We start from the raw sequence: 23,141 nt of genomic DNA on the forward strand, positions 1-23,141 counted from the left end.
GAATTGTTTTAAGACTTCTGCAATACGAAGCAGTAGAATATGTGTTAGTATTATTATTTTATTATTATAAAGCATTAATTATTAGAAGATTATTTCAGGGGGGTGGTAAATATTAAAAGTGATTGTACTTAGATACATTATAACCATCATATCTTCTATCAGCAATACTTCCATATAACGCCACACTATTTTAGCAACGTTTATTATTGGCTGCCCCAGTTCTTTCAGATGATTGGACGAAATACATTTAGAGTTGTGACCAATCACAACACACTATTTCTCTATAAGTACGGTATTCACTGAGCTTTTCCCTGTATAAGCAGAACACAAAACCTAAGATGAGCGGAAGAGGTAAAACCGGTGGCAAAACTAGGGCTAAGGCCAAGACTCGTTCTTCCAGGGCTGGCTTGCAGTTCCCTGTTGGCCGTGTCCACAGGCTGCTCCGCAAAGGTAACTACGCTGAGCGAGTTGGTGCTGGAGCTCCGGTCTATTTGGCTGCTGTGCTAGAGTATCTCACTGCTGAAATCCTGGAGTTGGCTGGTAACGCTGCCCGCGACAACAAGAAGACGCGCATCATTCCTCGTCACTTGCAGCTTGCCGTTCGTAACGACGAAGAGCTGAACAAACTGCTGGGCGGCGTGACTATCGCACAGGGCGGCGTGCTGCCCAACATCCAGGCTGTGCTGCTGCCCAAGAAGACTGAGAAGCCGGCTAAGACCAAGTAGACAATCGGATCTGTTTGACGGCATAACTCAAAGGTTCTTTTAAGAACCATCTACCCATGTTTAAAAGTGGCAAACTCGAATACATGACTAACCATTTCCCCCCCACTATAACGTAAAAATGCTAAATGTCGTTTCGCAATATGCGTGTTGCGTCTTTGGCCAACAAGATATGCATACATCTTCCTCAACGATATCTCGCGCTTTATATAAGGGTCACCTATCCGAAATGCAAACAAGTAACAGATTTTTTTTTAGTATATGACGTTGACATTTAGCTAATATTTCATTTTACATGCGTTCATAATTTTGACTATTGTTGCTTCAGTGTTGCAGTATGCTCAACAATGTTATGTCTGCATCATGCTTCTGTTAATAGTGTGGTTTCATTCACTTTTTAAAAATAATTACTATTGGTGTTTGATCATAGAAAATAAATTAACTATTAAAACTGAAATTCCACGAACAGCAAAAAGTTTTAAATCTCATTTAAATGTTTTAACTTAAAATTGATTTTTTTTTATGATTCGTTTACTTGGTTAATCGTACATTTCGTTCAAAGGGCACTTTAAATCCAGTTTGGATCTACCTATTTATGCTGAGATTTTATCGGCGCCGACCTTCATTAAACAATTACGATTGTTATTTAATCGCTAGGCTTATATAAAACTTTATTTGTTGGATTTACTGTTGTGACCATGTATGAATAGGCCTATTGTTTGTGCGCGCGGCAACGCTTGCATGCTTCAACCACATAGTGGGGATTGTAGGTCGAGAACTGCGGAAACCCATGGCCTCAAAGATTCCCCGACTAAGCCAATATTAAGCGATTTCGTTGAAGGAACTATTAGTGCAACGTGATCACTGATTAGTAGTGTATGTTAAGTGTGCATGTTAATCTCTAAGATTAGTAGTTCATCTAGTGTCTTAGTGTTTTAAATGTAAGCTTTTATGCATGCTACAAAAACCAGTTCCGTTTTTAAACGCTTGCCCAAATATGCTTTAAGTATCGATATAATTTCAGAGCAGAAACGGATGGGGTACCAATAGTAATTTGAATATTTGGCGGAACTAGGGGTCTCAGTCGAACCAATGGAAGCTCCGAATAATTTCATCCAATCAGCTTGTCTGTGTCCGCTTTATAAAGCTGGGAGCCATTTGAAAACCAAAGCAGAGTAACGTCACAATGGCGAGAACCAAGCAGACCGCGCGTAAGTCCACCGGCGGCAAAGCGCCTAGGAAGCAGCTGGCTACCAAAGCGGCACGTAAAAGTGCTCCAGCCACAGGCGGCGTCAAGAAACCTCATCGATACAGGCCCGGAACTGTGGCTCTGCGAGAGATCCGGCGTTACCAGAAGTCCACCGAGCTGCTGATCCGCAAGCTGCCCTTCCAGCGTCTGGTGAGGGAAATCGCTCAGGATTTCAAGACCGACCTGCGCTTCCAGAGTTCGGCTGTTATGGCGCTGCAGGAGTCAAGTGAGGCCTATCTGGTTGGTCTGTTTGAGGACACCAACCTGTGCGCCATTCATGCCAAGCGAGTCACCATCATGCCTAAAGATATTCAGCTGGCTCGCCGTATCCGTGGTGAACGTGCATAAACTGGTTTTCATTGACGGTCCCGCCCTCCCTAGTTTGTGCGGAGAGAAACCAAAGGCTCTTTTAAGAGCCACTTCAATATTCCTAAAAAAGCAAATGTACCTAGTACAGTTCTCAGTTGGTTACTTGCTGGTTCCGTTGTAAGTGAAACTTAACGTGAACGTACTTTCTATTTTGCATGATTGTTTTCGTTTAGTGTGTGTGTGTGTGTGTGTGTGTGTGTGCACAACTACAAATCTGTGGTAAGATGGGTTTATTGTGTAAATTTTAAATTACAAACATTTTAGGTCTGAGACCTCGGGGCCATATCTAATCTTTCCAAAAAAAAAGTCAAGCCCCAGGTACACATGACTTTGCCCCAGATCTCTGCAGTGACTAGAAACTCCAATTCAATTCTTTTTATTGTGTACAAGTATGAGTACTGTGTACAATGACATGCTTGCTTGCATGTGCTCCTGCAGACAATGAACATAGACACAAGATGGATAGACAACAGGATGATAAGTGAATGTAATGATAATGTACCTCCTGGTATGAATGACAATTTGTGGAAGTTGGTCATTTATAGTGGAAACTCCTATTTGAAAATTGGAATTTCTAATTGGAAGCATCTTATTGCATGAAAAAATCCAAATGCACAAAACACAATGGATAATAAACCTCTCTTAAACTGGCTTGTGGCTGTGCTGTGATTATGGTTTCTCTAATAAAGATGGATTAAACTGGAAATACAGGAGGCAGGAACCACTGCTAAAATAAAAAAATACCATGAAAACTGGTTCTCACTTTGCTTAAAAGTACCTGGGTCTGTCCTGAATGTCAGTATACTGTATGTGGTGGTGCAGTAAGAATAGTGTACCAGTGGTGAGTAATGTGGGGGTGTGATGGTTTGGGGGTGTTTTGCTGCCTTAGGACCTTGACAATGCACCTTATTGAGGGAATCATTAATTCTGCATCTATCCACAAGGGAATGTAACAAGACAGTGATTCCATATATACAAGGAAGATAACAGCACAATGGCTGGGGAATGTGACAGCAATTGAAAAGAAGCGTTCATGCTTGAAAATATCACTGAGCTAAAGCAGCTCTGAATAGAGGAGCGTGACAAAATTGGAGGAGAAGCCTTTGCAGCTCAGGGAAGTCTAGTCAGTTATTCAGCAGGGGGGTGCTTATCCATACAGGTTCTTAGATATTAGCAGGGTCCACACCAGATATAAAAATCAGTCATCCTTCCAATTTCTAAATAATGGTAGAAATAAATAAGGTGACTCTTACCATTGTCACGGTTCCTTCTGTGATTATAGAATGAATGCTTACCGCAAATGAATGTTTTCATGCTTTATTGAGCTTATCGCACAAATGTATACACTGACTTGCTAACACATCAATGGCATAATTTCAAGCACACATACTGTTAAATATATTGCAATTTGAAAACAAAAATATCTGCCCAATACTTCATCACAGTTATATAATTTTAGAGCTTTTAAAACGAAATTGTTAATATATCATATTGCAAATACAACTATTCATCTTCCCTAATGATTATCCAACACAGGGTTGTTTAGCCTTGAGATACATATGTGTGTGTGTGTGTGTTGCCGGGTAAAGTATCCACGAAACAACAAGCAACTTTTTATGTGGGATCTTTTATTCAATGCAGGGACACCGAACCGGGACAATTTAACCATCCCATTTATTAAATAAAGAAAAGAAAATTACAATTTGCCCTCCGTAAAAAAATCCAAATTTAAGAAAACCCTTAAATCAGGCAAACCAGAAGTTTTATAAACCCCTTATTCTCGTTCGAAAGTAGAAAATAATAAAAAAAAGAAAACATGAAAAAGATCCCCAGTACAATTACAGTAGTGACAGTCCCCTTTTATCAGCCGTTTCTCCACACGTGGCTTCCTCAACACCTCTCTTCACCCAGCAACTACCACCTGCTGAGCTCACCAGGCCAGACCACCACCGCGTCCACGCTCAATCCTCCCTCATCTGACGTCCTCCTAAATCTGACGCTTCCAATTTCTCCTTGGTTACAATAAACCCCAGGGATTTCCCCAAATATCTCACTAATAATTCAGACCAAATGAGGATCCCTCTTCTTCAGTAACCGCATGTCCACCAAACCCAAACACGCTTCCCTTTCCCTTTACGCAGAGTGATGACCTCACTCCGCAGCGTCACTCCCTTAAAGGGACTACGTTCCTCCCTGTATTTCCACCCGGTTACATATATGTATATGTACATCTGTATAACGTATATACATAAAACGGCCCGTATTTATCTATCCATCACACTAGTAATATACTAATAATGTTTGGGAAAGGGCAGCTTGCTGGCAGTGGGACCAGGGTTCGAGTCTCCACCTTGGTTCCATGTGTGTGGAGTTTGCATGTTCTCCCTGTGTCGTGGGGTTTCCTCTGGGTATTCCAGTGTCCCCCTCAGTCCAAAAACATGTTAAATTGTCCATTGGTGTGCGTGTGTAAGTGAATGTTGTGTGAGAATGGCCTGTGATGGGTTGGCGCCCCATCATGGGTTGCTCCCAGCCTTGCACCCATAGTTTCCAGGATAGGTTCTGGACCCTCCATGACCCTGAATAGGAAAAGTGGTTACAGAAAATGGATGGATGGATGTTTGGGAAAAGGGAGGTTTAGGGTGAGGCAGTCTGTTGGTGCAGTGGTTAGCACTGTCGCCTCACCTCTGGATCCTGTCGCCTCACCTCTGGATCCTATCGCCTCACCTCTGGATCCTGTCGCCTCACCTCTGGATCCATGGTGTAAGTCTCTGTTATGGCTGTGTGTGGAGTTTGCATATTCTCCCGTGTCGTTGTGGGGTTTTCTCTGGGTACTCTGGTTTTCCCCCGCAGCTGAAACCCACAGAGTGTGTGAGTTTGAGCCCTGAGATGGATCGGCGCCCCATCCTGCCTGGGTTGCGCCCTGCCTCGCGCCTGTAGCTTCTGAGAGAGGATACAGACCCTCCACGACCCTGAACAGGACAAGTGGTTACAGAAAGGATGGGTGGATGGGTATTTGGGGTTGAGCTGGAAACACATTTGGAACTTGTAAAACAATGTTTTTATGACTAAATTAGATATCTGAGCGATGGCTTTTGAAATAGTTCCTATAATTGGCATATTGACCGCCTACAAGTCAAAAGTCAGCTCATGTGGAGCGGATTTTGTGCCACCTTGAAATGCAAACACAACTTTGACAAAATGATCGACACCATGCAGTGTTTTACAGAAACCCTGCTAGGTAGAAATGCACGAAATCTGCTTCAAAAACAGGCATGTCCTTCCTCGAGAAGACTATCGTAAGTGTATATATAACAAAACATGCACTTATATTTATTCGTCAATAGAGGGCGGTGTGTTCTCATAATGACAAAAAAATCCTAAAGCAAAAAATTCTAAACCTACAGCTGAAATAGATATTGAAGCACTTTTATGTAAGGGGTTGCTTTATTATCAGTTGGATTATAGTTCATATTTGTCTTTCTTGTGATAATGCTGACTACATTTTCTTTGAAGTGTATCAAAGTCAAAGTCAGCTTTATTGTCAATTCTGCCACATGTACAGAACACACATGGAATTGAAATTACGTTTCTCACAAACCCACTTCTGACTTTTGGCAATATACTTCTGTGCAAAAGTCTTAGGTTGTAAAAGTTTAAAGCTATTTATCTGGGTAATAAGTGAGTATTACTGCTCAGAGAATATAGCAAAAGATACAAAAATGAGCAATAAAAAGTAACAGGAATTTATGTTGTTCTCCAAAAAATTACTGGTATCTTGTTGGATGGCTAGAGGAACATCGATTCAGTTCCGAAACCTTTCCTCGGGGTCTCCCCAGACATCTACTTAATCACTTAATTATGTAATTCAATTAATTAACTTATCACATGCATGATCAGACCACAGTACTGTAAACACAGTGCTTTTATCAGCCAGACAAGCTTCTTAAATTTTATTAGAAAATAATGGAATGTGAATCATTTTATTAACTTTGTACTGCCTCCAAAAATATAAAATGCACGGAAAGTTAAAATATGCACGGCACTTACATTAAAGCAGAGTTGAATTTTGTCTGATTCACAGATCTCTTTTCTCCAAATACTAATCATATCCTGTTTTATAACCGTGGTGTAAATATCAGTGACCAGCAGATGGGCAAGGTAGCATTATACGGGGGGAGGGGGGGGACCGTAGGGCACCCCCCCCCCCCCCCCCCCGGCTGACCTCCATGTCTGGTGACTGTGAATCATCTTCGCATGACTCCACTGCTAGTGACTCAGCTCCGGCAGATTAAATCACACCACAGCCTTGCTCTCTGGACATCGGCTCTTTTCGAGGGTTACTACTATCACTGCATTCATTGGGGTCGTAGTTACTTTTTAAATGCACATCTAACTCACAAGCACACACATATCTTTATGCTCTATGCTATTGTTTTACCCTATATGATACATAGTGATCATTGGGGGTGTAACATCTTGAAGACCACATGTAACAGTCACGTAGATTGTGAGTAGATCTTGGGAAAATCATTTCATATTCTGACCTGCGTCGGACTGTGGGAATGTGTAGGGCTCTCTTAGTGGGTGCACTTGCTTGTAGGTGTGTAGTACCCACCACCCACGTTAACAGGGGCATCTGTCACACCCGGGAGGGGGGGGGGGTGATTCTGAATCTCTTTTCTCAAGGCACCTTTGAAACTTTTTGCTAGACAGCTGCCGCATGGTCCTTCATCTGTCACCATAGCAACGGCCTTCAGGATTCTCAGTTCTCTGACTTCAGAGGCAGCCTCGATTCTCTTTGTGGGAGCATCACTAACTGCAAAAAAAGCCACAGTGGTTGCTGAAGTCCTTTATTCTTTCATTTTTGGAGTTGCTTCTTCCTCGTAATGTGGTTTAATCATCTCTTCGGAGCCTGTTTTCTTGTAATTACCTGGACTTTCTGTGAAAACACTTTCATAGTTCTGGAAACCACATTAACGAAAATTTAATCTTGGAATAAGAACATAAGAACATAAGAACATAAGAACTATACAAACGAGAGGAGGCCATTCGGCCCATCGAGCTCGCTTGGGGAGAACTTAACTAATAGCTCAGAGTTGTTAAAATCTTATCTAGCTCTGATTTAAAGGAACCCAAGGATTCAGCTTGCACTACGTTATCAGGAAGACTATTCCATACTCTGACTACACGCTGTGTAAAGAAGTGCTTCCTTAAATCCAGTTTGAAATGTTCTCCCGCTAATTTCCACCTATGGTGTCAGCCCAGTCACTAATTAAATTAAGATCCCGCTGTAGCTGCTGAGCCGCTAGTTCAGTATCTGCTACACCACCCACCTTGGTGTCATCTGCAAATTTCACCAGTTTACTGTATATAAGAACATAAGAACATAAGAACTATACAAACGAGAGGAGGCCATTCGGCCCATCGAGCTCGCTTGGGGAGAACTTAACTAATAGCTCAGAGTTGTTAAAATCTTATCTAGCTCTGATTTAAAGGAACCCAAGGATTCAGCTTGCACTACGTTATCAGGAAGACTATTCCATACTCTGACTACACGCTGTGTAAAGAAGTGCTTCCTTAAATCCAGTTTGAAATGTTCTCCCGCTAATTTCCACCTATGGCCACGAGTTCTTGTATTTGAACTAATGCTGAAGTAACTATTCGGTTGAACAGCATCCAAACCTGTATATTGGTGTCTATATCATTTATGTAAATTAGGAACAAAAGTGGTCCTAAAATTGAACCCTGCGGTACCCCACTATGAACGCAGGCCCACTGTGACATCGAGCCTCTTATAACTACTCGCTGCTTCCTATCCGTTAACCAGTTATCAATCCAAGTCGCTACAGTTCCTAAAATACCTGTCGCTTTGAGTTTAAGTGAGAGCCTCTTGTGGGGAACAACATCAAAAGCCTTTTGGAAATCTAAATAGATGACATCATAGGCCTTCTTATCATCAACTTCCTGAGTAGCTTCCTCAAAAAACTCCAACAGATTTGTTAAACAGGATCTACCTCTCCTAAATCCATGCTGGCTATCCCTCAAAATGTTATTTGAGTCCAGGTAATCTACCATTTTCTCTTTGATTATAGCCTCCATAACTTTACCAGTTATACAAGTTAGACTGATTGGCCTATAGTTTGACAAATTACTTCTATCCCCTTTTTTGAAAATGGGCGTTATGTTGGCATGCTTCCAATCAGAAGGTACCACACCTTCAGATAAGGATTTTTGAAACAGTAATGTTAAGGGTCGGCAAATAATATCCCTCATCTCTTTTAACACTATAGGTAAGATGCCATCAGGGCCCTGTGATTTATTTATTTTGAGCTTAGCTAGGCTTTGCAAAACATCAGCTTCAGTTATATATATATTAGTTATAGACGATGTTGAATTAGTAATAAGAACTGGTAAGTTACTAGTGTCCTCGACAGTGAATACCCGTGCAAAACTATCATTGAACTCATTTACTATGTCAATGTCGTTTTCAATTATAAGACCCTTACTATCCTGCAGATTAGTAATTTCAGCTTTTAGAGCTCTTTTAGAGTTAAAATACTGGAAGAAACTTTTAACGTCATCCTTAGCCTCCAATGCGATCTTCCTTTCGACATTCCTTTTATCTCGTCTAATGTCATTTTTTAATTCAGCCTGTAGATTTAGATACTCTTGCTTTATTATGTCATCATCAGTTATTTTCCATCTCTGGAACAAAGCCCTTTTCCTCCTTACTTTATACTTTATGTCCCTATTAAACCACCTAGGTTGCAATTTCCTAGATTTATTCTTGCTAGAAACAGGTATGAAGTCCTCTTGTACTTGCAATAATGTGCTTTTAAAAAATTCCCATGCCTCTTCAACAGTTTTGTTATTTAACTCCATCCAGTTCACGGTTTCTAGTTTTAATCTCATACAAAACTACACATCATCGTCATTGTTATATTTTGAGCAACATAAATATTTTCTTCTGTTTAGTCAGCAAGCAGTTTAAATTTTAGGGTCTGACTAGAGATTTTTTTCCAGCCTGAGAGATTTTGCATTAACATTGTACCGAAAAAAAAATCTCGGCCTCTGAGGATTGAGAGAAAGTCGTTCTTCTCACCTAGACCAGTGACACTTAGAATGTGTCTAGTCCCTTAGGCACTCGAACGATTTTTATCTCTCAGATACAGAAACTATAATGAATCACTGTAAAAAAGTGCTGCCAGTTTGTGGCTAGACGCTTATTTTTTCGCCTAGTAAGGATGAATTAATGAATGTGCTTTTTTCATTATAACTCTGGGGTAAAATGCATAGTAAAGTTGGGAATGTACTGGAATTATGAATGAATTGACTTTTTATGATGCTGATAATTTAATCTGGAATTTCTGAACCGCCTAAGTTTTGTTGATACTTTGATCATGCTTTAGATACAGATAAAACCACTGATTATTATATGTTTGCATTTTGCCATTTTTGCCTTATTTCTTATTTTGCAACGTAAAATACACGTAGAAGCACTGATAGCTCAGTGCTGTTGCCGTGAATTGCATCACTCTCTGACTTCTGTGAAAGCAGACATGATTCGTCTGAGTCTGGCTTCTGTATAGGCAGACATTCACCATTGGATGCTATTTTATGTTGAGCTATGGCAGGCTGTATGCTGTCTGTCTCCAGGTTCTACCAGCAAAGATCCAAGATAAATGCCTCACAAGCCAATCAAATATCTGCATCCCTGCAGAGGGAGAAAGAAGAAAACATACATGTGTCTGTACTGCCTCTGGTTAAAGAACATACAGACCATGGGGTTTTTAGAGGGGTTATATGTATATACAACCATAGAAATATATTGGTTTATACACACAACAGAATGTTTCTGGCTATTTGTAGGTCAGGTTGCAGGTCAGTCTTTATTTACACATTTTTTCCCCGTGACTTTACAAAACCAATACCAGCAGAATAATAAAATTGGTGACACTATACTTGACAGGGTATAGATACTTAGTAATAACTCAGTTACTACTGAAGTACAAATTATTACTGAAGTATTAATATACTTGCTACTTGAGATAAAAGAAGCATCACCATTCATTAATGATGAACAAACATGAGATCAGTATTTCATTTGTTTTATTCATGACTTGTTCCTTCAGTACTTCCTTCAGTAGTTCACAATGGTTTGCATAATTAACAGATATACTTACAAATATAGAAACTGAGATAAAATATGCGTCACAATTAATGATGAATTAACATGAGATTAGTATGTAACTAATACTTAGTTTGTGGTTAATTAATATGTAAGTAAAAGTATAATACTACATCATTTGTGCCCCGTCAAGTAAAGTGTTACCATAAAATTCATTAGACACAACATGAACTTTTTTAATCTAGTGGCATTTCAGTGCACTTTGATTATTTACAATTACACTATGTTCAATGTCAAGGTCACTTTTTGCATTCATCCTGGTCATAATACGAAATCCAATGGAAGTTTATGTATGTCTGAAGGACTGCAGGAAGGTGACACACATGCTTCATGTTGATTCTTCAGGTCTGACTGTATCCCTCAAAAAGCATCTTTGATCAAGTGCACATCGAGTGATCCTGTTTTCCAAAATGAAGCATGTTCAAGTATTCTTTCCAAATGATGTTTAGCAAACGCATTAGTAATTTCAGAGGGTCTGTAAATGTACGGTCTGCCATCACTCTTTATTAGCAAAGAAACACTGTAAAAATGTATAAACATGCTGAGAAAAGTCAACGTAAACAGTGCTGGATGTTCCAAAGGGATACGGGGTGAAACCTGAGGCAGAGTGGGGTGATGGGGAGGGGGGCTCGGGTCAGACCAAAGAGCATCAAAACAGCCGCACACACACTGTGCTAGTGTACAAAACCAGAACTGTTATTTCATTATACAACAACAGAATATGCTTCTCTGCTCTCAGGCCACCCAATGCGGGCTGTAACTGCCCCTGACTGCCTGGCTAAACGCACCGTGAGAAAAAAAGCACTCAGAAATGTCACTATTTATTAGTTGGCTAACAAATAGATCTCTCAAAGCCATTAAAAAACAAATCTCTCAAGGTGGTAATTTATTGTTAGAAAATGAATAGGGGGATTCTCTATTTTCAATAATTTGAGATTAGAGTAGCCCATATAAGATCATTCTAAAGAGAAGAACCAGGAACAGTCTGAATGTTCTGTCATCCCAGACAAACCAAGCTGCAAATATCCCCTTAGAGGGTCCTTTGCCATTTTGGCAAAACTGGTCCCTTCAGGTCTTACATAGATCCAAGGCCACTGATGTGCATTTTAACATCAAATAAATCCATCTTTAGGTCATATGTAAAAATGAAAAAGAATAACAATAACTGAACATGGAAAATAATATTTAACTTTCTAACAATCAGCTTCAAATTAAGTACATCAAAAAATGTACGATAGTAAAAACCAAGCTGAAGAATTTGAATGATTTGTAAAGTCATGCCAGATGTATTGTAGTGTAGTGTAGATGTAGTGTATTGTAGCTCATTTACCATTACCATAGTTATAGAGGTGCACCGATGTATATTGCTTTTGAAATGAATAGGTAAGTATAGATTTACCATAACTAATATATTGAAATGACCTGGGTCAATATAACATAATTTAAATTAGAAGAATGAATGAGTGAAATCTAGAAAACTAATTCCAATACTGATAGTGCCTCACTGAGCTCTCTATAAAGTTGCATTTCTGCAATTCAGTAAAATGTTTAAAAAGGTATAGTTCTTCTCTGTATTGATAAATATTGTTCTATAACTTTTAATGGCATTTAAACTAAAACATTTCCTGTCACTTACAGAATCCCTGCAGTAATCAGCTGGGATGCTCAGTCAGCTCACCTACTACTGGACCCAAAGTTCAGAGCAGAAGAGACGCATGACAGCAGAGCCCAGGGAAGCAGGCTTTCAGTTCATCAGTGTCCCATACAGCTGGGCCTTGGTCAGGCTGTCTTTCCTGGAGAGTCCCAGGCTTCCGAACTGCTGATACTGTGGCAGAGACTGGCTGAGCAGGGCCGGGCTCTGCCTCTCCACCGGGTAGGGCTGCAGCTCGCGAACCTCCAGCGCCCTCGGGTTTAGGGACTCGTTGGAGCTGTTGGGACTGATGTGTACATACTCCTTCATGCTGCCTGCCATGTTCTCCTCGTCCTTGGGGCTTCCTGAGTCGAAAAGGTCATCTTCCTTGACGAGGTACAGGTGCTCCTGCTCAGACAGGGTGGGGTCGTGCTCCGGACTCGGGCTGGAGGCAGCCGGCTCGGGTTCTGGCACGTTGCTGTAGACGTTGCCGCTCTCTTGCAGACTGCTGTAGAGGGGGCCCAGCTTCACCTTCCCGGGTCGCACCACGTAGTGCTGTTCTGAGAAACTGTAAGGCGAAACGCGCCCGGTGCTGGCATAGGAGTAGGCGTTCAGGTCCTCCACACTCAGCTGCCTCCAGCGGACACCCAGCTCATCACTGGGGTCATGAGTAGTGCCACGGGGATCCCGATACCGCCTGTAAGAGCCCACGCTGTAGGAGGATGGGATGCGGCGAGCGGGAAAGGGCTCGCCGAAGCAGGCAGAGGCAGCACGCATGTGCAGCGGGGAGTCCGGCACCGTCGCCGGTGAGCTGCTGTTCTGGTAAGCGTGAGCCACCTGCTGGAAACTGTGCGACTCAGTAAAGCCGGGGCTGTCCTTCTCGTAGGACGAGTTGCTCTTGTGCTCATAGTCGCCATCCCGCCATTCCATGTATGCGGCCTGCTGGGGGGAGGACAGGTTGCTGCTGGGGGGGCGGGGCTTCTCGTCCGAAGCACCACTGAAACTGGAGTAGGAGCTGGACGGCGGCAGCGAGCCGGCAAACTCCAGAAATGGCTCCTGGGAAAAGCTGGAGTGGAGGAGAGCCTCCTCCTCAGGGTTGCTGTCGGTGGAGTTGTGGGCCTGGAAGGGGCTGGACTCCCGCTCGTGCAGCTCCATGCTCTGGCAGAGCTCCTGGTGCTCGTGCAGCTCCATGCTCTGGCAGAGCTCCTGGTGCTCATGCTCATCGGAGCAGTAGAGCGCTGTGTCGCTGCTATACACGTCCGACCTGTAGACCATGCGCAGGGTGAGGCGCTCACTGCTCACCGGGCTGCCGGGCAGGCGGGGCAGCTCGGGGGGCATGGGGGGCATGGGGCTGGCAGCCCTGGAGGCCACGCCGGGTTCTGGCTTCTCCAGCACTTTAGCGATGACGGAGGTGGGCACCGAGTCGGAGTAGGGTGAGTGGCGGAGGGGGGACGCCTCCATCTGCAAGTTGACACGCTCTTGGAACTCTGCAGGGAGCTGGGCAAAGGGACAGGGCAGCAAGAGGCTGGCATGCCTTACTGTTACATTCTCTTAAACAGCCACCCATAATCCATTGCATTTATCTAGTCTAGGGTCAGGGTGACCCTTCAGACCCTGGGAAACCCTTGAGGGAGTAGATGCAAGTCCATCGCAGGTCACACACATGCAGACAAACAATGCTGCACATTTGCCTAAGCATTTACTTTTGGAATGTTGGAGAAAAGCAGAGGAAACACATTCAAACTTAACTTAAGCGTAACTAGGGTTATAATACGGGATCATCTCCTATAATATGGGACGCAACAGTTAATTTTTCAGTGTGGGACGATCTTGTATTATAAGTGATGGGTGGCAGCCATAAGCAAAACCCTAATCCCACCAATGACAGCCTTAGCCCCCTCCCAGCCCTAACCTTAACCATAAGTAACCAAATTAACTAAATACAACACTTTTGGCATTTTTAGTTCTTTGACAGCATTCACTGTGACGGGGGTAATCGGCAGGATAGAAACCCATGTGCTAGAGGGGTGAGGACACTGAGCATTTCACTGATACCACTTCATTACATTTGATATTTACTACTGTCATAAAAACATGCCACAGCATTAGCATTAGCATTAGCGCAGGTACCTCCGAAAGCTCGTGGGCTCGGTAGTGAGACTTGTTGCATTGCAGCAGCTGTGCAGCCAGGTTACAGTCCTTCCTGTACAGGTCCTGAGGGGAGGACAGTTTGCCGTCAGTGTGAGTGCAGGCTGGCAGCTCGAGTGCCACCACTTCCACATGGCCTTTGTGTATTATAAAGTATATTTTTTACATTGAAATGTAAAATACAATTGTAATATAATTTAAGATAATTGTGTGCACCCAGAACATATACATTGCACTGGAAAGAGGAAATTTGGGCCCTACAGTATTATACATCATCCACAACATAATATACCAGAAACAAACATTCAAGCCTTGTCTGAAACAAAGAAGCATTCAGATATATCAATGAACTGCACTGCATCAAACAGATAATAGAAGTGTTTATGTGAAGAAAGTTAAGACACTAAAATCAATGAAGGTATATGAAACAGACTGTATGCAGGTTTTTATAATGGAGTTCATTACTATGTGCTGAGGAAGAGTGAATGAAAGAATGAATTCCTCTGTGAAGAGTGACTGCCTCAATGAAGTATGAGCACCTCAATGAAGAGTAAGTGTCTCAATGAAGAGTGAGTGCCTCTATGAAGAGTGAATGCCTCAATGAAGTATGAGTGCCTCAATGAAGAGCGCTTCAATGAAGAGTGAGTGTCTCTATGAAGAGTGAGTGTATCTATGAAGTGTGAATGCTTAAATGAAGAGTGAATGCCTCAATGAAGTATGAGTGCCTCAATGAAGAGCGCTTCAATGAAGAGTGAGTGTCTCTATGAAGAGTGAGTGTATCTATGAAGTGTGAATGCTTAAATGAAGAGTGAATGCCTCAATGAAGAGTGAGTGTCTCTATGAAGAGTGAATGCCTCAATGAAGTATGAGTGCCTCAATGAAGAGCGCTTCAATGAAGAGTGAGTGTCTCTATGAAGAGTGAGTGTATCTATGAAGTGTGAATGCTTAAATGAAGAGTGAATGCCTCAATGAAGAGTGAGTGTCTCTATGAAGAGTGAATGCCTCAATGAAGTATGAGTGCCTCAATGAAGAGCGCTTCAATGAAGAGTGAGTGTCTCTATGAAGAGTGAGTGTATCTATGAAGTGTGAGTGTATCTATGAAGTGTGAATGCTTAAATGAAGAGTGAATGCCTCAATGAAGAGTGAGTGTCTCTATGAAGAATGAGTGCCTCTATGAAGTGTGAATGCCTCAATGAAGTATGAGCACCTCTATAAAGAGTGTCTCTATGAAGAGTGAATGCCTCTATAAAGAGTGAGTGCCTCTGTGAAGTGAGTGCTTATATAAAGAGTGAATGCCTCTGTGAAGATCTGCTTAGTGTGCTTGAATCAAATGGGAGCAGAGTTTCAGTTTTAATGTCTCCTGTGCTTCCAATGGGTCTTTCTACAGTTTCACAACTCTTTATATATGATGTATAAATTATACAAAGACCTGCTGAATTACAACCATCTGTGGGCCAAATTAATAAGAAAGATGGACAGTCTTCACAATCCCAGGCAAACCAGGGGAACAGATCAAAGCAAAGTTTCAGTCAAGGGGGACCCTCTGGTCCACTTACACCGAATTAGGAATACATTTATCACAGTCTTTTTGATGCCATGCAGTTATATTTTCACTATTCTGTAATGTATTTTCTGTCCTTTACTACAATTAATTATTGATTGTATCTTGTATTTGCAGTGAGGAAATGATCCTTGATTTGTCATTTACACAAGTGCATATAAACTCATATCAGGCATAAATTAGATAACTTATTTTATTGTGGATTTGAAGTTGTGGAAGACTCTGTATTAAATGTTTGCAGATGGTGTATAACAGACTTTGCTGCAGTGTCCAAGTATATTTAGTACATAGCAAAACAGCCTGCACAATACTAGATACACTGAAGTGCTTAAAAATCTCTCGTCATTGTGTTGGGGAGTCGTGCTTACAAGCGAACGCTAGAATGTGAGTCATACCTTTAAGTGTTTATCCCGCAGCTAACAGCTTCTGGCATGTTAACAATCCCGTGGGCAGAGCGAGGGTCTGGGCCGGGATTAGCTGCCACTTACAGGCTGAGCGGCAACGTTACACCAACTCAGCGCTAACCAGGCCAGAGCTGTTTACTGCTGGGCTCTGTGTTGTGGGCAGGCATTTCCTCAGAAGGCAATTTTGGTAAACGTGGGAGTTCGTCTAGAAATACATTACAAACGTTGCTGAAAAATAAATGGCCTAATGAGAAAGCCATGGAAAATAAAACAATAAAAAAAAGCTAAATGTCAGGCTTTCCTCTGACAGTGATATCAACTGCATGGAAGGTGTGAAAGAAGAGTGAGAGTGAGAGCGGGTCGCACGACGGAGCAGCTGTGCTGTGTGTCACTACTGATGCGGAGCCCAAATGTTAAGGAGAGTCACACAGAGGCCAGTGGAACATCCAAGCCCCCTGCAAACCATCCACTTTGCCTTTCTGTCAGGCACAGCAGATGCTACCGCAGCTGACATGGCATAATTAGCTCGCTAATTAGTACATTATTTTTAATTCTTATTAAATGAAGATAAGTGCATTTGAATTTGAAATGTGTAAAATGATGTTTATTGCATAGACATTGAGCTACTTAGAAGGCAAGACATCAGGGTAGGTTAAACTCAATTAATTCATACTTATTTGTTAATTAATGATTCTGTTTGAAAGAATCTTTGCATTTCTTAAAGTACTAATCTTTTTAGTTTGCTGTACTTAAAAATGTAATATTTAGGTTTGAAATCCATTAATATTTAAAAATTATTGCCCAATCAGCAGCGTCGAACAGATAACAGTGGCAGAGCTGAGTTACATCACACCAAATGTTGAACAGCTTACAGCTTCCCTTTAAGTTCAGCAGCATCCACCTTGTTGACAAATCCATCACCCGACGTGTTTGAAGTTACCGGTGACTGGTGATCCTCTAAAAATCACCCAGAGTGCAGCTGTCTATCTCACAGCTTATTGGGGGTCCATGCCCTCTCACATCCAGTGCAACCAAAACGCTGGCAGACTTACATTGTCCTCACGGAGCTTTTGGATGGTCATCTTAGCCTCCATGAGATGGTTGTTGAGGATGACGATCTCGCGACTGAGGGCTCTTTTCTCGTCATCATGGTGCTGAGACTGCAGATGAAGCAAGGGGCAGCAGAGTGAAGGGAAAGGTGTGACATTCATGCAAAGGACGAGCCGCAAATGTCATAGCAGAACAAGCACAACACAGAACAAACATTCTTCAAGGAATAAACTTGGCCTATGTGAACATTTGAAACATGTTTTGGACTATAGATCTTGGTGAAAAATGACTCATCATCAAAACACATGAAAAAAGGGAAGACCAACTCACTTCTCACATCCTAATCATTGTGAAAGATAGTGATGTTCTCTCCTGTGTAAAGGCTGGCAGGTTAATTGAGCCTTTGTGTTGCAAAGCTGCATCCGAGAAAGAGTGCATGTTGAAAATCGGCTTGCTATGATTCTGTCACTGGATGGATTGTGGCATTGTGATACAGTATAATTAGCGTCAGCATTAGCAATACCAGCCATTGATAGTGAAATGCTTCTCTAACCTCACCATCAAGCTCTAATTTACACCTGCATTCAGTCTGTCCTCTGCGCCCAACACACTGGTGAGCAACTTCCTATTAGCATTAAATTCCAATAGTACTACTGAAGAAAATGCCATGGGATCTTATAAAATCCTCAATCCACCTGCAATTTCTTTATTATTTTATGAGTATTGACATGATAATACTGATCAATGTAAGTAACTGTTGTAGTACATTTGCTGTCCGCTATTGTGTCTGTATGTATCATTCATTGATTATGACTTTTTTCCAAAGTTGTGTTGACTCTCCACAATAACTTGCGCATTGTAATGAATAAGATGCAGACATCCTTTGTTTGCCATTTGCAGAGGTACCTTGGAACGCTGCTTCTTACACTTTCCACCTTGTGCTCCACTTCCCACAGACACACACACACACACACACACACGGTCAGGACATTCATTCATCACCATTGGAGCACTTTCCAGCGATTAAGGGCCTTATTCTAGGACTCATCAGAAATGTGACTATTCCACCAAGGCTAGGATTCAAACCAGCAACCATCCAACCCACTGAACCACACACCAATGCAATGCCCACTAGATATTCTAGTACATCTATAAAATGTACTTAGGTTTATGCTAGTGGAACCTAACATTTCCTCATGCTACATGCAAAGTATATATTATTGCCTCTAACCAGAAACACTGAGTGGGAAGATGTGTCACTTCCTGCAGCAGCATTTTCCATATTGACACCACTGATGATGGCCCAAAGGGGGCAGCCTGTGATAGAGCTGGGACTTCAAAAGGGCCACTAAAGCAATCAAGCTAATTACTGCAAAACAGACCTCATAGTCTCCATGGTAACAGACTCATTAATTCACACTGGATTCAGCATAAATTTTACGACATTCTAGCAAAATATAGCTAGAATATTTTATAACCTTTATGTTTTCTTTTCTTCTTTTGCACCTAGAGGGCTTTTAAGGTCATGACTAAAAAGAATGATGTGTCATGTAACCAGCTGCTGCTTGCAATAGCACTCTAAGATCCAATTAGATCGGAGTGACAGTAAGTTGCATATTCTACAGAAAAAGTTCTTGTCTCCTCCACTCCTAACCACCAACTGTACCAGGCTGCTCACAGCATCCACAGTATCTCCAGGACAGGGTTCGTGTTCCTTCAAAGTACTACGCTGCCCAAACTGTTGAATTACAATTCAGATACTCATTGCTATGCCGGACAGTTCATTCAAATTCGAGACTTTCCCTCCTGAGGACAGCGCCATCTCTGCTCACATCTCTGCTCACATCTCTGCTCACATCTCCACATGCCTCACCAACACTGCGGCCTGGATGAGGGACCATCACCTTCAGCTTATTCTCTTTTCTGCCATCTCTACCATCCTCCACACGGTCATTATACTTAGGTCATCAGGGTGGTCTCCATCAAGGTCTGCCAGGAACCATGGTGTGACGATAGCCACCACATTATAGTTATCTCCCTGTCTTGTGTATTCATCCTACCGGGCCTTATTTGCCAGAGTATGCAGCTCAGTTCCAAGTACAGGCACTTGTCATTTCATGACTTGACTATTGCAACTCCATACTGATAAGGTAACTAGCTCATTCTGTGATGATTTAAAATGCAGCAGCATGTCTGATTTTCATGTGGCCAAAATGCTCTTTTGTTACACGCCTCCGCATTTTTCCTCCATTGGCTCATCACAGGTTCTCACATCAAGCTTTTGGGGTCATTAATGATACAGCCCCCACTTCCACTGAGCCTCATCAAGACTGGTCTTGCCTCATTCAGCCAGCAAGTAAACAGCCCCTGGAGATGCGTCCTCTGTGCCAAAATAAGTCTAACTCCTTTCATGTTTGTTGTCCCTCAAAGGTAGAACAATCTGCATACATCTGCCATCTCTTGATTATGGATTCTTGTGAATACTGGATGCTTTTGTATTTTTTCATGCAAATCATTGCCTGCAGAATCATGAAGAAGCACATCCTTTGTGTCATGAATAAGCAAAATGCTTGAGCTGATGGATGGTTTTTGGATAATATGACAGCGGATCTTAGTGAATCAAAGGTGTGAGACAGGGCTGCACTGATTCTGCACTTACTGCAAGCCTGACACCTCAGCCCCATTGAAGTGTGTATTGTATCTTCAGCCACATTAAGTACCAACACTGCATAAGTAGTAGGGCCGCAGTTTCTGATTGTCTGCCAGGGGTTGGAATGGATAAGACTGACCTAATGTGTCTCTCTGCCACTCTCCCACACAAACACACAGCTTTTTGCTATTTTTTGAAGCTGCATAAAACATTCCAGACAACCCCTACTGAACCATAACAGTGTTTTAACCTTTAAATTGATTTTTCGTAGTTATTGTCATGTTGAGGAATATGCAATTACTTGGCTTCATGAACCACTAAAATTTTTCACCAGGTTTTATTTCCTAACTCAACTTTTAACTATTTGTTTGTCTCTAAAAGAGGCGTATATACTTATCCAGAGTAACTTAGAGTTTTATGCATAAATGGCTAATGGCCCAACAGCATCACCAGTTTACTGAGAAATCCAAATAAAATTCCCACAGTCTCCAGATCAGTTTTATGTTGCTGATAAATGTGAAGGAATATGTTTACGTTGCAATTGGAAATCTATTTATTTGATCATTACAACAGTCATGCCTGGTAACCTAGAGACAGTCTGCAAATGCATCCCATGGAGACTGTTTTTTTTTTTTTTTTTTTAATTCTAATCAGAGTGATGTCAGTGGAAGGATATAAATGATACAAAGTGATACAATTTACGGCACAACCAGGTGCTGGATACTGGGTATGGAAAATGATGGATGGATGGATGGATGGATGGATGGGTGTGTGGGAGGTGGGAGGATGGATGGATGGATGGATGGATGAGTGTGTGGGAGGTGGGAGGATGGATGGATGGATGGATGGATGAGTGTGTGGGAGGATGGATGGATGAGTGTGTGGGAGGTGGGAGGATGGATGGATGGATGGATGAGTGTGTGGGAGGATGGATGATGGATGGATGGATGGATGGGAGGGTGGTAGGATGAATGGGTGGGTGGGTGGATGGATTTATGGTAAGTTGATGGAAACAAAAACACCAATTTTCCAGTGATAACATTCTCCATGCAGCATGTGAGGTCATGCTGGAAGTCTGTAATATTAGGAAACTCTTTAGCACCTATAATGCAAAGTGAAACGGGGAGCTTTCTAAACAACTGCTATAGGAAGTTTTCATTTTGGTCGGGTGTGAAACGTGAAGCGTGTGGGTGTTTGGCATCATGAGCCCCAACCATTAGCACCAAATGAAATTACAGTGACAGCGAGCTGTGAAACGCTACTGCTGCCGGGTGGATCCTCATTAAGGCACAGGAAGCGGCACTAAGTGGCGAGCGCCTCTCACAGAGCCCCCCCCCCCGTCCAGCAGCACCATGTCAGAGTGCTACGCAGTGCCTGGATTCTGCCGAAACTGGAGATGTGCTACTGTTTGTCATTACTGTCCCACATGCTGAAATTAACACACGGCAGGTTATTGGAATCCATATGTGCTGATTTATTAGAATGTAAAATTGAATATAGAAGGGTTAAATTTGATATTGCAGCAGAAATCTAACAACAACAGCACCATAATAATAATAATAATAATAATAATAATAATAATAATAATAATGCACATGTTAATTTTCATGAATAATGACATTAGCACTCCATGCTTGGTTTCCTGCAGTGTGGATAGCATTCAGTAAATTTGGCACTTTCATGTTCTAGACATCCCTAGAACGTGTTCTGGCCACAATCCAGACTCCACATTGTTCTTGTAAGAGCACTAGAGATACTTGTTTTTGTTTCAGTATATCTCCTAAATACTGTGGCTCTCACCAGGAGAACGAATATGGTGACGATGATGGTGGTGGTGACGATGATGGTGGTGGTGATGATGATGATGGTGATGATGATGATGATATTTCTCCTACTAAAATCAAAAGCAAAATTGGAAAAGAAACAAAGTATAAGTTCTTTGTTAAAGATATATCACATTTTAGTTAGATTTTTATATTTCAGATTTTTCAGAAATTAAAAAAGGGTGTACAGGCTTAGACAGTAAAGCATTTTAATTAAACAAACTGCACAAGCTCACTATTGAAGTGTGGCTGTTCACCGTGACCGCAGCAGCGTGCGCCGGCTGTGGCCTGGTCGAATCCTACAGTGGGGGCAGCGGGGCACTTCTGGGTGGTTACTATCATGATTCACTTCGCAGTTGTTTCCGAAGGATCATTGCCTCTCTCTGGGTCACCAGCTCTCACACATCTGGCGTGACACTCACACTTTCCTGCTCTCATGCTCACGCAAAAAATCTTATGGCAAATACATATTTGTTCATTATAAACCTAAAATGACCTACATCAAATTCCTTGAGGTAGTTTGCAAACCTTACAGATTATTTACAAGGTAATAAAACTCTTACATACATGTAAATGTTTGTGCAGACTTTCTCAGATCTCACTCCAGCCAGCCAACCACAGTTGGAAACCCTGCTCTCTGGCCTGAGTAAACAATTAGGCTTCCTGAGCAGAGGTCGGTCCCCTCTCGGCGTATATGGGGGCACCTACCGTTCTCTGTATTTTATCCTCCAGATCCTGGTTAATCCTCTGCAGTGCTGCATAGCTGCTCTGTATGCTGCAAGAACGAGATTGATGTCTCTTACCCAGCAAAAAAAAACGAAGCAAATTACCTACAGTCATAAGAGACCAGATGCATAAAACAACAGTGTTTAGGACTGATACTCAGAATCAGGGACCTGTTCAACTAAGATCCATCCAACGTTAGCAGTGAGGGTCTGGGTGAGGGCAGTCATTTGGGCTTTAATGAATGTAATAAGGCAGAATGTCTCAATTCAGAGATGTGTGCATGACTTTGACAGGAGCACATTAAACCCAGTGTTTTGTGGAACCTTTCCATTGATCCTTATTAATCATTATTACAATCCTCTGTGCATTTGCCGTGGTTAAGCTAAAATGTATTTGCACGTTTTCACGCACAATTAACACATCCTGAGCATTATGATTGGCTGGCAGTGTCCCAGGTGTTGCTACTCTACTGAGTGAGGACTGGCTGACGGACAGCAAGGGAGGAGCTCCATCCCTGGATGTTCCTAATTTTCTGGATTCCAGCCAGAGATCCTGAGCTGCTGAAGGGAGAGAGTGATTTTAATGATGAAACGTGTCGCTACTGTGACAGGTGCAGTTGTA

At 42.1% G+C, this 23,141-nt stretch overlaps 3 protein-coding genes and 1 long non-coding RNA gene across 11 annotated transcripts in view; 2 read left to right on the forward strand and 2 right to left on the reverse strand.

Annotated features, from left to right (window-relative positions):
* Nucleotides 1-331: 331 nt before the first annotated feature.
* Nucleotides 332-786, forward strand: LOC111844453 (histone H2A-like). Its single transcript, XM_023812937.2, has one exon. It carries the CDS (start codon nt 339-341, stop codon nt 723-725), a length of 387 nt encoding a protein of 128 aa, XP_023668705.1. The 5' UTR covers nt 332-338; the 3' UTR covers nt 726-786.
* A 1,121-nt stretch (nt 787-1,907) lies between these two features.
* LOC111844413 (histone H3-like) lies at nt 1,908-2,991 on the forward strand. The gene has a single exon (XM_023812882.2). The coding sequence runs from the start codon at nt 1,909-1,911 to the stop codon at nt 2,317-2,319; it is 411 nt and encodes a 136-aa protein (XP_023668650.2). The 5' UTR covers nt 1,908; the 3' UTR covers nt 2,320-2,991.
* A 699-nt stretch (nt 2,992-3,690) lies between these two features.
* On the reverse strand, nt 3,691-6,483 carry LOC111844434 (uncharacterized). The gene is made up of 3 exons (XR_002838384.2): nt 6,388-6,483; nt 5,023-5,309; nt 3,691-4,916 (listed from the first exon to the last, which is right to left on the reverse strand). It is a non-coding gene; the product is annotated as an uncharacterized lncRNA (long non-coding RNA).
* A 3,727-nt stretch (nt 6,484-10,210) lies between these two features.
* The window catches only part of LOC111844404 (brain-enriched guanylate kinase-associated protein-like), a 31,038-nt gene continuing 18,107 nt past the window's right edge, over nt 10,211-23,141 (reverse strand). For 2 of the 8 annotated variants that reach the window (XM_023812865.2, XM_023812866.2), the window contains exons 4-7: nt 22,503-22,569; nt 17,324-17,431; nt 14,289-14,372; nt 10,211-13,655 (exon numbers count right to left, since the gene is read on the reverse strand). In XM_023812865.2, coding sequence (XP_023668633.1) covers nt 12,273-13,655; nt 14,289-14,372; nt 17,324-17,431; nt 22,503-22,569 — 1,642 coding nt within the window. In that variant the 3' untranslated portion in view covers nt 10,211-12,272. Of the gene's footprint in view, nt 13,656-14,288; nt 14,373-17,323; nt 17,432-21,771; nt 21,866-22,030; nt 22,570-23,141 lie in introns of all 8 variants that reach the window. The other 6 variants (XM_072702977.1, XM_072702976.1, XM_023812867.2 and 3 more) reach the window with 6 other exon arrangements.

The sequence above is a fragment of the Paramormyrops kingsleyae genome, chromosome 19, assembly GCF_048594095.1.
Source record: "Paramormyrops kingsleyae isolate MSU_618 chromosome 19, PKINGS_0.4, whole genome shotgun sequence".
Taxonomy (NCBI): Eukaryota; Metazoa; Chordata; class Actinopteri; order Osteoglossiformes; family Mormyridae; genus Paramormyrops; species Paramormyrops kingsleyae.